Source organism: Labrus bergylta, chromosome 7 (assembly GCF_963930695.1).
Source record: "Labrus bergylta chromosome 7, fLabBer1.1, whole genome shotgun sequence".
In the NCBI taxonomy this organism is placed as follows: Eukaryota; Metazoa; Chordata; class Actinopteri; order Labriformes; family Labridae; genus Labrus; species Labrus bergylta.
The window spans coordinates 22573185-22586877 of record NC_089201.1 but is presented as its reverse complement, the minus strand read 5'-3'; the positions used below and the strand labels follow the sequence as shown (position 1 = coordinate 22586877).

The following is a 13693-nucleotide window of genomic DNA, read 5'->3' as shown; positions in this document are numbered from 1 at the left end:
GCTCCAAAAAAGGCAACCAGACTGTGACAATGGGAACACTTTACCTTTCATTTTAATAAAAAAACAAATTGTGTTTTTTTTTCTCCAATCTGAAGAAATACGTTGACTCGGAGCTGACGAAGCTCAAAGGGAGTCAGCAGGGTCAAGTTTTCTGCTGAGACACAGAGCTACACCTCATCTCATGCGGAGCGAGATTCGGTGCAGCCCCTCTGCTCAGCAGGAGCTGCGCAGACCGGTCAAACTTTCGCTCACACTCTCTCATGTGTCCAGACTTGTACAATAACTTTGTCCTAACTCATCGTGGGCTACTGCGTCGGGAAGCTGGAAGTTATGCGCGCTGACTGCCCAACTTCGGGCAAAGATAAAAAGTCGAACTCAGAGCCAGGCGGGATGGAGTCGCAAACAAAGCCGGAGCTGGGTCACGGCGGTGGAGGTGTTTGTCGGGGAGGATGCGGGCTTCGGCTGACCGGGGAGGAGCACTGCTGTGTGGACGCTCTGCGCACAGCCACCGACACCCTGGAGGAAAGAAGCGCCACTTTGGAGCACGAAGCCCGGATGGCGAGGCTGAGGTGGAACCGCAGGGAGCAGTACCTGCTAGCCCAGGTGTCAAACCTACAGAACGAGGCCCAGCTCGCTGCTCTCCAGTACCAGCGGAGACTGCACCAGTACATGCTGCACATCAACAGCATAGCAGAGCAGGTCACGGGCTACTGCAAGGTGAGCGATGTGGTGTATTGCATGTGTGCATGTAGTGCAAAAGTACGTTTCTTGAGCACCTGATAAACTTGGCATACTTCTGTGTTTGTTGCCTGAATTAGGGAGATTTGAGAGCAACTTGTGACAAGCAGAGCAAAATTGCAGATACAGCATCATTTAAAGAAGAAGAGCAACTCAAAGCACCTGAGGTAAGAGCAGCACTCACACTGCTTACAACTTTTATTTCCCATTTTAATACCAAGGTGGAAGCTCTCTGGCGTTCATGGCTCATTCATGGAAAAAAAAAACAAAAAAAACTCCAGAACATAAACATGTTTGTTGTTTCCTCAACATGCCCAGAGGCAGCACTGTGAGTACACACCAGGAGAAGCTTTCTCGTGATGTTGATACAAGGGTTTGTTTGTGAGTGCTGTAAAGAAAACTGAAGCTTCTGTTTTTTCTTCTTCTAACTCTGTTTCACCTGCTGGCTGCCTCAGCTCAGGCTCAACCAGATAAATCGGTGTGTAAATGTTGACTTTTGGGGATCGCAGGGTATGTTAGCAGTCTGTGAGTAGAGACCGCTTATAGAAGGTATTCTCTCCTCGACACTGTTGTTCATCATTTGGTTTGTTGTGGTCTCGAGATTTTCTGAGTTTGAGCAACTTTCTGACATCTGTGCAGGATTTTTTTTTTTTTTGGTGTAATATTTCATAGTGCCTTGTCCATTCGGTGGACTTCTAATCCTTCTAAACCGGTCTGTTGTAGTGTCTCAGCTGATCAGATGTCATGAGTCCGGTTACCGTCCTGCCTTTTTGGAAAGTTTTGGGTGAGAGCAAGTGATCATATTTCAACTATGGTTCACTGCATCCTCACTGTAGCCTTCGTCAGCAGCAACAAACTCTGTTGTTCCTTTATATAAAATGAGTTTACACCAACAGTATACGAGTGCTCATCTTCTAGAGGGGCTCAATGCAATGCCATGGCTTTTAAATTGTAATTTGCACATCAGCTATAGAGGGGCTTTAATTAAAAAAAAAATACCACAGGAAAAAAAGATACTGTCCCCTTTGGACACAAAAGCAAGTAATAAATATTAATCACTGCCTGTTTGCTTCTTGGCTTTAGAATAATGTGGGCCTAATGGGATAAACTATTTGGACACATTTCTAACTGTTCCTGAGTCTTTGTTGTTGCCGGGAACAATTTATTAAACCTCCTCATGATGCTGCCAAATCTAGCTCTTGTTTGAATAAGCTCACAGGGTAGCCGAAAAGTTTTTTTGTCATTCCCCCTGCAGGAGAGACTCTGTGTTGTGTTTGGGCCTCTGTCAAGGGTGGATGGGTTTAATCGTGGCAATGGTCACACACAAGTATCTCTCTAATTGCCTACAGCATGCTGTGAGTACAACAGACTCACTTTTGATGAATGTGGAAAACTGTTCAGAGTCCTGTGCCAGTGCTGGGCAGCAACTCAGCGTCTATTTCCAGCTCTCTTTTTCATCTCGTCTAACAGCTCCTCTCTAATGGGTGTTTTAATGCTTTTCTCACTCTGGGTTTTCTTCGTTTGATTCCCAAATGTTTTTTTTTTTTTTTTTTCAGCACTTGAGGGAGCCGTGAGGCAGTTCATCAAGCAAAGTTTTACAATTGAGTGGAAATCCACTTTGTGGGAAATGTGAGGGTCTGTCTGTCTGTGTTGACAATAGAGTCAGATGACCAGCAAACACATCCCACTGACGGGGTAGAACACCGGATTCGAGGTCCCTTTTGTGTGGTTGGAAAACATGGCTAAATGACCCGGTGCTAAGCCCGTTTAGTTACTGTTAAGACTGTGAAGCTTTCTGGTCTGGCACGGCACCCTCGCAGTGCTGAAATGGAGACGTCATTTTTAAAACAAGGATTAACTGTTTTAAGACAGAAAGTGGTCAAAAGATACCTGGAGGGTCTAAGGACGGATTTCTGTCATGATATGGTCACTATATAAAAAATGATATAAGTTTAGCTAATGTCTCTGTGATATTACAGTTGATGTGTCTCTTGCTGTTGGGCATGTTTGTACCAAGCGGCAACCTCAAATGTTGAGAGATGATGAAATGAAGACAATGAGGACAGTTTTTTGAGGGTCTGCTTGATACTGGCTCCAAGAGCCCCCAAAGTCACATACACACCCCATTCAAAATAACTGTTTTTACAGCAGTAATTGACATGTTTACAGCCTGGTACAAAAAAAAGACATTAATCCCTCCAATATCAGTTTGATAAGTTATCGTCCTCATGGGCACACACTGTACGGAGGGTGAATTGTTTAATAAACTGCTCCCTTTTGATTCTATAACTGATACGTTTTAGACATAGTTAAGTGCGCAGCTGACCTGATTGACAGGTGGGCATGTTGTAACGGTTCGTCAGGAGGCTTAAAACCCGCCTCAGCTCCAGCTCTTAGCCTGTTGTTAGGTTGACTGAAACTTAGGCTGAGACAGGATTTCCAGCATGGCTGCTGCTGCCGATGAGCCTCCAGCAGAAGCAGATGGGTGACGTCACTCAGACTTCGTCCATTTATATTTACAGTCTATGGTTTGCACACTGTGTTCTCGAATCTAAATTTATTACGAAAAATAGACGCGCTCTTCACCATTTTCCTCCCTCTTCTTTCCTTTCTTAGCCATCGTGGCTAAAATCGCAGCTGCCAACAAAATCAACAATTACTATCTGAGGATCATCGTCTGATTGGCTACATAGCTACATAGTATTCTCTTTCAATCTGCTTCTTAAAACACCTTTTTATAGACTGACTTTCATGAAAAGTCTTTGTTCAGGATCTTTATCTTATTAGCAAATGCTTGTTCTGATCCCTGACTGTTGATGTGGTTTTAGTTTCTCCTGTTTACCTCACATCACGTAGCAGTAGATCAGATCCATTTCTATCCAGCATAACTCAGCAACCTAACCTAATGAGCTCCAGCATACTGTTTAAAAACAGGATCCCTTCAAGAATACATGGTATCTGAAATGACAAAGGAATTGTTTCTAATTTTAGATAGGATGTCTTAACTTTTCTCAGACCAAATGGCTTTTGGTAGATGTTCAAATTAATTGTAGGCCAAAGCTAACTATGCTAATATGTGTGGCAGGTTTTGCTAAAGAAAGGGAAGAACAAAGCTGCTATTGTTAGCTAAAACTCTGAAAGACTAGCATGTCTCTTTATTGTTTCCCAATGTCTTATTGCTTTTCTTCCTATCTTTAATGGTGGTTCTTGAGAAAGCCCCCCTGTGGACAGGTGTTGAGAACTAGCGTGTATGCTAAAACACTTAAACAATGCATCTGGTTCGTCCAATGTATCTGTGATGTCCATGCCAAATAAAGTCTATCCATCCATCCATCTATCTATCTACCACATATTCTAATACAGTAAAACTTTAGCAGTCCTGAACAGAGCTTTCTCTTGCACACTATACAGGAGAGTACACTCTCCAGAGCATCAAGCGTTGATGAACATACATGCACAGTTACTCTCCAGTTGATTGACCATCTTGTCTCCGTCACACTGTTTATCTTTTCCACAAGTGATTTGATAACTGCTATTGAGCGATCGACACATTAAATGTGTATATCTATATCTGTCTATCTTCACAGATCAAAGATGGCTCTGACATCTGCTGATATATCGGTATCAGATTTTTTTGTCTCCCCAATATTGATATTGGTATCGGCCCCCAAAGTCCCACATCGGTCGGGCAACTCGGGCCCTACTATATAGTGCACTATATAGTAAGTAGTATGTGCTTTTCTTACTGCAGTCCACAACATATTTTCCTGGTTACCTCATAGATGTACTGATCTAGATCCAGCTGATTGTCTCGTCACAGGCCTGACAGTGAATGCAGTAGGTGGCTGTGGGTGAGTCAATCTGTTCTGATGTGTTGAAAAAAGGGTATAATGGGAGCAGGACACAGCATTGAAAGGGTAAATGGATTAGTCAGCATTATCAAAACACACCGTCATCCTTATTTACCCATGTAATTTGCTCGTATGTTTGTTTAAAACCAGATGGATATACACATGAAACCACAGCTGAGGTAAAAAAGAGTCCCAGTCGTCCTCTTGTCTGCAGCCAAGATCCCCAAATACACACTGAAGCACAGAGTCAGCTAAAAAGTTTGGAAACTTAGCAAATGTTATTATGTAGTTCACAATGAATAGCTCCTTTCATCCTTTTAAAGTCAAAGATGTTGAAGGTTTCTACTGCACAGCCAGAGTCATATCTGTTTTTTGACCCAGTTTGCTTTTGATACTTCATCAAAGAGCCATTGGTAGAAACTGAGACCTTTTCACCTTTCCGAGAGTAAGACTTCAGTCCTCTTCGCTTTCTGTTGTTCAGACCAAGAGAAAGAAATGGGAAGGGCAGAGGGAGTGAAAGGCGAGAGAATGTGGAGTACACAACTGGAGTATCAGTGTCATCAAAATCCAATCTTGCGTGACAGGCGGGGACGAAAGCAGGCCGGTTTGTTTGCTTCCATAACAGAAAAGATGATAAGAAAAGATTGCTTCATGTCAAGAAGAAATATAAATTTATGACCTCTGCTTTTATGTTTGTTGATTTGATTTCCCGCCCCAAATAAAACCCCGAAAATATCTTTTTCCCATGCGTGTTGGGTGTAGGCCTGGTTGAAGCAAAGAAAGAATCAGATTTTACTACCTGAGAAAATATGGGGAAAAAAACATGTTTATATGTCGGTGCAAACAAAGACAGACGTCTAATGGTGGCATCAGTTGGAAACACAGTCGTATACATCTTTTTACTGCCTGTCTAGACTGTTTTATTGTCTCTTTGTCCTCCAATTCCCCAAAGCACTTTGTTGAAAATAGAGGAGAATGCTTGTATTCAGAGAAAATGGTATAAAGTCATTGGTTTACAGCTTCTATCTGCTTCCTTCAAGGCTTGCAGATGGAAATGGACTTGGAAAAAAGAAGGGATTGGTTGATATGGAAAAAAAACCTTTTCAACTTGTGCTTGCTGGGTGTAAATATTGGGTTGTCATATTTCTGTGTGCTTTAGCTCTCGGGAGGTGTTTTCTCTACCTGTTCTGCTCTGTTTGGGACGTCATTTACACAGAATTTACATGGCAGCTGTTTATCCTTCGCCTGCGTGCAAAAGGGGCCGCCCTGCTCGTCATTTCCTATTTCCTCTCCAAACTGACAGACCCTTACTCACAGCAAGCTGCTAAAACAAACTTCAGCTTGCATTCATTTGGATAAATCAATTAAGATAAATTTGATTTAGATAAGTGCATGATTATTCCATGGCTCCTTAGCAGCAGTTAGACGTCTTAATGTCTTATTTGTGCTTATCTCCATGCATATTTAAAGGAATTTCATTGGTTGGAGGAATTTGCAATATTGGTGGTTTGGCATGCGAGATGTTTTTCCAGCGCTCTTGGCAAGAGCCTGCGCTTTTTTTTTTTTACAAGGCAGATATTGAGATAAAGATAATCCAGATTCCAAGGCGGTGGATTCAGACCAAGCAAGAGTCGATGCTGTGGAATAAATCATGTACCTCTGTTTGTGCGCGTCTGAATGTATTTACTTAAGCAGCCCCGTGGTCTGATGTTTTAGGCAGGTGGTGTGAAAAAGAAAACTGTTCCGCGAAAGACCACCACGCTCGTAAAGCGGAGCACTCTGGGTAAATGCGTCCCTACCTGCTGAAAGGCCCCTTTCTAAGCGTCCACAGCATGGCGGTTAGTTTGGTCTGAGGGACGCTTGAGAGTAAATCAGGGTGACCTGAACTCAGATGAACTGTTAGGATATTAAAGCTTTGATGAAAATTTATGTTGCTACTCATTGAAAACATCTGGAAGTTGAAATATAGAGCCTGCAGTTTAGTAAAGCAGCCATGTTAAATACTTAAATACTCCTTTTATGGAGGTTATAATAATGTCAGGTTGTAGTTATTTTTGCTCTTTAGTTCTCAAGTACAGCCCTTCATTCATCACAGCACGAGAGGTCGTTTTGATCGCTTTAAAATATACAAGTAATGCAACGTATGGGTCTACAAATTGGAGCCATTAAACACAGAAAAGAGCATCATTTACATGACCTTTTCCATGTTTTGCTTGTTTTTTTGATATTTCATAGACCAAACATTGTTTAATTTTATCAGCAGATTCACCAGTACTTGGGGAGATGGACACCTTACATACTCCATATCTCTGCCTCGCCTCGATTTATATTTAGCTTTCTCTCTCCGTCTGTTTTACAACTTTTTCTCCAGGTGCCGTGTCCTGTGCTCCATCCACCAACACTTTGTTTCCTGCATATTTCCAGGGATAAGTTTCTAGCAGATGCTCATGTATTGCGGCTCATTCCTTACACTGTAGCTGTGCTCTCAGGTGATCTGCGGGAAGCACTATGTGACTGCAGTGATTCATCATTTCAGTAACCCAGGAGGACATCTCCGCTCTATTCTCACCTTAATGCCTGCAGCCCGCAGGCCTCTGAGCCTCGTGTTCCAGATTCATCAGCCAACATCTGGAAAAGGAGTGTTTAGGGTCAAAGAGGCCGCAAACTAGGAGGTTGTGGAGAAACTGATGAACATTCCAGGTCACTTCCAGGTGTGATTTTCTTCAGGTATCACACTGTGTACATTTCCCCCCCCCCCCTTTTTTTTTTTTGCCCATGCCCTTGCCCTTGCACATACACAGACATGGATTCATACCCTCTACTGCATTAATAACTGATGTCATAGAAAAGTCCACTTTAACCAAGAGCTCTCGTGCAACCGACCCTTTCTTCTGTCTCTCAGTGTGATGAGAAAATGGTTTGTTGTAATGTTGAATCACCAACTAAATATCTGTGGTAATCTGTGGTTTATCTAAAACCCGTCGCCCCCTCTGTTCCCATCTTTAGCAGCACTGGGGGGGTTTGGTTAGTCAGAAACCTGGTGGCTTTTGAACTCACAAAGACCAATTGGTTTTCTCATGTCCTGAAAAACATTTGGATAAACCTACAGCTGTTACAGAGAGATTACAGTGAAAGCCTTGAGTCAGCATGTGCCTACAAGTATACAACCAGCTGCATGTGTGCATAACTACACACACAACGCACAGCAGTGGCCACTCTATCATCAGCTCTCTCCTCGCAGCCTGTAATGAGTGTGTAATGAGGCAAAGTTGTGGCTACAGACCTTTCAAAGTAAAAGTCAAAGCATTGTTTTTCAGTGCAAGCATCATGGACTGTTATCAAGTAGGGTCGTTTCACTAATTAACGATTGTATAGAGTTCTTGTTTTGGGGCGGCTGTGGGTCAGTGGTAGAGTCGGTCATCTCTTTAACCACAAGGTCAGGGGGTTCGATCCCCAGCTCCTGCAGGAGCACAATGAACCTCAAATTGCTTCCATCCGCGTTTCAGTTTGTCTGAAAGGGTTTAGTTAATACTGATGGGCACTTTATAAAGCAGCCTTTGTTATCAGTTTTTGAATGATGTGTGTATGGCGAGGAGTGACATGCAGAGTTGGAGTGCTTTGATAAGTCAGAAGACTCGAATAGTGATACAGAAGCTCAGGTCCATTTATCGAGTCCATTTTTAATGTAGTAATTTCAATGATGAGCGTTGGTCAAGTATTATAAGAACCAGAGAGAATTTGACATTTGACCTGAAGTCCCATTAAGGCTTCCATATCTCAAAGATCAGGTAAATATATGCACAAGGTTGTCGTCACTTCATAGATGGAGGTACTCAGAATTATTACAAGGAGTTAAAGCAACAATACCTACAGTGTAAAATAGTCATATCTTTAAGGTGGGATAGTGGGAGATTGTCCCAATTCACAATCAAGTTTATATGAACTTGTGATATTACAAATGTGTGCTAGTTAGTTATAGTGGCCCCTGTAAGGAGGGTCTTATTTTTTGTATTATGATTTTATCTCAACCTGAAAGTAACTAGCACTAACACACTAAAGGAGTCAGACGAACGTGAAGTGGAGTAAAAGTATTTCCCTTCCCATGTAGTGGTTTTTAAAGTACGGAGAAGAATTAAAATGAAAATTCTGAATGTAGGACATCTTTTGAGTAATTTAACTTGGCCAGTAGTACATCGAACACTTTACAGTAGAAGCCGCTCCGACCATCCAGATGTTTATCGTCAGTAAAGCCTGAACCCATAAAACGTGTCCTCGCACTGTTGAATCCATTACAGGTAATCTGGAGAGTTTAAAATGCCTCTGCATGTGGATTATGTTGGGCTTCAGGTCCTGGCCTTTGTCAGAGGAGACCGTGACATTACCTTTGACCTTTGAGCATCATCAAAGCAGCGAGTCTGCAGACTGTATTTACTGCACATTCATCTGCACACTGTATTAAGGCCGCCTCTGCTTTTTGTTGACAGCAGGATTAGGGCTTAATTACATCTGGGCAGCAGCTGCTGTATAGTCAGAGAAACAACTGTAGTGCCCCGGTACATTAGGGAGGTGTTGAGGAGAGGGATAAGCTTGTGTAATATGCCAGGTGTGTCCAGGGTATTAGCAAACACTGGCACGCCACTGTGCGCCTGCCAACACGAGGGATCAAAACAAGCCCACCCTTTAAAGTCCTCGCTCTTATTTCATCTTCAGGCCAACAGTACAACTTTTAGGCTTGTCCTTAAAGGCCCAAACAAAGACACAATACATCCACATTGACAAACAGGGAAATGCAGGTCTCACCCTGCAGATGGATTGTGTTTCCTTTGTCTGCTTTTTGAGATATCCTCAGGATTTCTTCCTTAAAGGAAGAATGTGCAACTTTTGGATCCCGTAGATGTAGATGCCTTTGAGCACCAGCATGAAACCAAAACAAAGTGCTACCTCCGCCACACTGAATCCTCCGCTCTCCTCCAACCACTCTCCACTCGAGTTTGAACAAAGGAGTTCTCAAATTGAAACGCACCATAATTAAGCGCTAAGAGTAAGCGGCGGACAAAATTGTCCTTGTCTCAAGCTGCATTGTTGTGTTAGCAGGCCTTTAGTTAGCTTGTAGCTGCATGTAAATAATAATAAGGTTTTGTTTTTTGTATTTCTAGAAAATTCTGCGAGCAACAGGTCTGAAACCTTCCTCCTCCCTGTGAATGAGTGGGCTCTGTTCTGTAATACCCAGAGAGCTCCGTTTGCTCGGTGTAGTGTGACCTCTTAGGAGTGAGTTAGTGACACACTCTGCATTACTTCTGCAGTCTGATTGAGAAGCCTAATTTCATTCCAATCATCGCCTTCGTGTTATTGCTTGAATTACGAGGGGAAGCTCTGACGGATGTGTTTTTAATTAGCTTAATGGACTCTGAAGAGGAATTGTGTATGAATATTCATTGGTATGCTGTTGTCACACAGAAGGAGCTGAGTTTTAATCATAATAGTTTCCACATCTTCAAGCTGAAGTAATTGTTTCAAGTACACTTATTAAATTGGGTTTTTTCCGGCAATGCAGATAATTGAAATCTTAAGTACTAAGCAGTTATTTTACAGCCCCCGACTACATCATCATACTGTGGGTGTTATAGTCTTAAAGATCATCATCTGGGCTCATTGATAGCTCTGTTAACATGAATGGAAGAGGTGTTTATTTAGTTTACATTAAGGTAACAAATCAGTACTCTTCAGTATACATTAAAGACTTGAACATGTGCATTTGAAGTGAATTTACATGAGTGAAGGTCACTGGGATTAAATGCCCTTAAAGTCAACCTTCTTGGAAATTATGGCACACCATGAACATCAGAAAATCAATGGCATCGAACGCCAATCTGCTGAGCTTTATGTCATTTAGAGCTCTATTCTAGAGAACGATCAATCAATCAATCAATCAATCTTTATTTGTATAGCGCCAATTCATAACAAATGTTATCTCAAGACACTTTACAAAAAGCAGGTAAAAGACCTAACTCATTGCTTTATTATCTACAAAGACCCAACATTCATCTTTCATAAGCACAGCACTAAGGAACATTTAGCAAAGTTACAGCGGCAAGACAAAAAGTTCCTTTTAAGAGTCAGAAATCTCTGAGATAGCCTTGAGTTTAAATTGTTTTGTCACTAGGCTGCCATATTTATACAACAAAATAGATTTTTACATTTGAGGTTTGCTTTTTTATTTGCCATAAAGTCGTGGCAGGTCTCAATTGAGTCACTTTCTGCGTTACAATAATATATCACTTAGTAGAAAATCAGTTCAACTAACATGTTTATTGCATTTCCTTCTGCATAGAAAATGACAAAGCCTGATTGGAATCAATGCTTGCAGTTCTCCTCTTCCTCTCATTTTGCTGAAATCTATTGCAAATGTCAATAATTGAATAGAATAAAATCTTCAACAGGAAAGTGCTTTGTGTGTACGACTTGTGCAACTGCAAGGATGTACAAACAATGTGAGGGCTACTTGTAAAAAAACATTACTTACTTTTGGCCACTGGTTACGCCAAGGTGCAAAGGATTAGTTGCACTAATGGAGCAAGTGCATTTGTGGGGCTGTGGATAATTGTGTATGAATTAGAGTTTTAGTGCATTTTCACAGGGCATTGCACACGCGTCATGTGTGTTTCTGTGCTTCATTTCATTGCGAATTGATCTCCATCATGCAGAGCAGGAGGCTGATAGAAATCTAAATGTGTGGTCGTCCCTCCACCTCCAACAGTGAGCCAGATCTGCTGGGCCACAGTGCAGCTGGTGTTGAGTCAGCATGTTGAGGTCACAGCACTGGTGTTGTTAGCAGCCCTCCATCTGGTTGTGCCAACCAAGAGCAACGCCAATCTCTCGCTCCATCTGATTGTATCTCAGCGCTGAACACTGGATTTGGCTTTGCTGCAGCCTCCCCCACATTCAGAGCACATTGTTTCTGCACGTCATGTGTGTTTTTCCACTGAATGACGTTTGTTCTGTAGAGTGTTCTGCTTGTGTGGCGGTGGTTATTTCTCCTAAACAGTGACCTGGAAACAGTATACACTCCCCCGATTCTATCCTGAGCTTAATGCATCTTTGACGCGTAATGGCAACATCTCACCAGCAGATGGCAGAAAGCACACATGTGTACTCCAACATTTACTAGCCGCCTGCAGTGAATGTTGACTGTTTTTAGGTATTAAGCGCATTGGGATATCATAAAAAAAGATTGCTTAATGAAAGCTTTAGATGTTTTGCTGCATCTTACACATGTGTGCCATGAATTCTAATAGGTGTGTTTTATCTTTAACTGTCCTGAGTAACAACATATGTATAGTCCTTTAGATTTTAATTTGATATGGAACATTATAAATAGATGAAATTCAGCAACAAAAAAAAAAGATATACTACTATTTGCACAGATGACTGTTGTTTTTTAAAGGTTAATTTTGGGGCTTTTTATCCCTTTATCTAAAAATACAGTAGGATAGTGGGTAGAGTCAGAAGTCAGGGGGAGAGAGAGATTGGGGAATGACATGCGGGAGAAGGAGCCACAGGTCGGATTCAAACCCGGGCTGTTTTCTTGGATGACTATAGCATGGAGTGTGTGCACTAACCACTAGGCAACCGACGCCCAATGTGTTCTTTATCATTTAATTTCTTTTGAAAAATGGTTTCAACCCATGGTTCACAGACTGGATTGTTCTGCACGTTTTGACAATGTCACACCTGCTTCCTGTACGATCCTATGGTACAGGTGATAGCAACAGTTAGCACTAACTTCTACCTTGAGGTGAGACTGTTAAATCTAAAGCTGTTCATCTACAGGTCGAGAAGAAACTGTCAAACCTCATGACTTAAAAAAAAAAAAAAGGTGGCTAGCAAGAACCTCTTGCGCGTTTTAGTTAGATTTTTCTATTTTCAATTTTCTGACCTAAGTTGTAAGACTTCCTTAGTTACTCTGAACCTGAGCATGGACTACATGCAGCAGGGGACAACATGTAGGCCTTAAAATGTCTCTTAAAACTATAATGAACCGACCCTTTCTTTGTAGTTGGATCCATGTATCATGTAAGAGTTAGTAAAACATTGAATTGAATGAAACCTACTTCTACTGACATGCGGCGTTGTGTGTCTTTGCTCTTGGTTTCCTTTCTATAGGAACATCTTGAAGAAAAGCGCATACAGGAGCACCATCTCCCGTATACTTGAAAAGGATTTAGTGTTGATGTGCAGCCCTTTCTCCCTCGTCTCCCGTCTTCTCTCTCACGGTGACTCATCAAAGCTATGCACTCTGTTGCTCTGTGCATGTGTGTGAAGAGGATCATATAGAGCTCATATAACAGTGAGGCAGGCCTATACATGTCCCATTTTTTTTTTAAAAGTGTGTGTATGGTTTGGATCAACACTAATAACTATTGGAAGAAGAAACTCTGCACAAATCCAAAGTAAAGGTTATTGATAGAGAACATTAGAGTGTTGATTTTGAGTCGTTTAACAGCTTCTGCAGGCCAGATTGATCCTTCGAGGGAGCCAAAACAAACTTGCATGTTGTTCTCCCCATTAGCCTCCACCAGTTGTTGATTAAGTTTCAATAGACTCTCACTTGTTGGCTTCCTCCGCTTAGCCTCCTAATAAATGCCAGGGATGATTTGGCCGCGATTGTCTTCTCTCATCACTGCAAATGACCGCTGAGTGCTGCTGCACGCTAAAATCAATAGCCTCGGACTATCAGAGCCCCGAAACACTTGCACATTACTGATTAGAGGGATTTGAGGTGTTTAGATGAGCGCGTGTGTGAGAATGAAAGACAGGGAAATGAAGGAAGACAAAGATAATGATTGTGCGTGTAAATGAAAGAGCTGGAACAAAAGAAGGAGAAAAAGAAAAGAAACTATGATTGCAAGCATTTTTTCAGTGTTTTTTTTTTTTTTTGTTTCTCCCAAGTTAATGCTTTCACTTGTCTTAGCAAATCTCTTTCTAAACAAATGTCGGAAATTTCCTCTTCCCAACAGAGGGCAGGCTGAAATCGATGTCTGCTAACACTCGGTGGCTAATCAAAGTGAGTAGTCGGCCCCTTGTTCCAGACGGCAGCTTTGCTC

The 13693-nt window shown here is 41.9% G+C and overlaps 1 protein-coding gene across 1 annotated transcript in view; it reads left to right on the top strand.

The window, feature by feature from the left end:
• The first annotated feature begins 202 nt into the window (after positions 1–202).
• Positions 203–13693, top strand: part of LOC110002721 (PDZ domain-containing RING finger protein 4-like) — a 119780-nt gene continuing 106289 nt past the window's right edge. Inside the window, exons 1-2 of the mRNA XM_065957030.1 lie at positions 203–717; positions 819–905. Of these exons, the coding sequence (XP_065813102.1) occupies positions 331–717; positions 819–905 (474 nt within the window). The 5' untranslated portion in view covers positions 203–330. The remainder of the gene's footprint in view (positions 718–818; positions 906–13693) is intronic.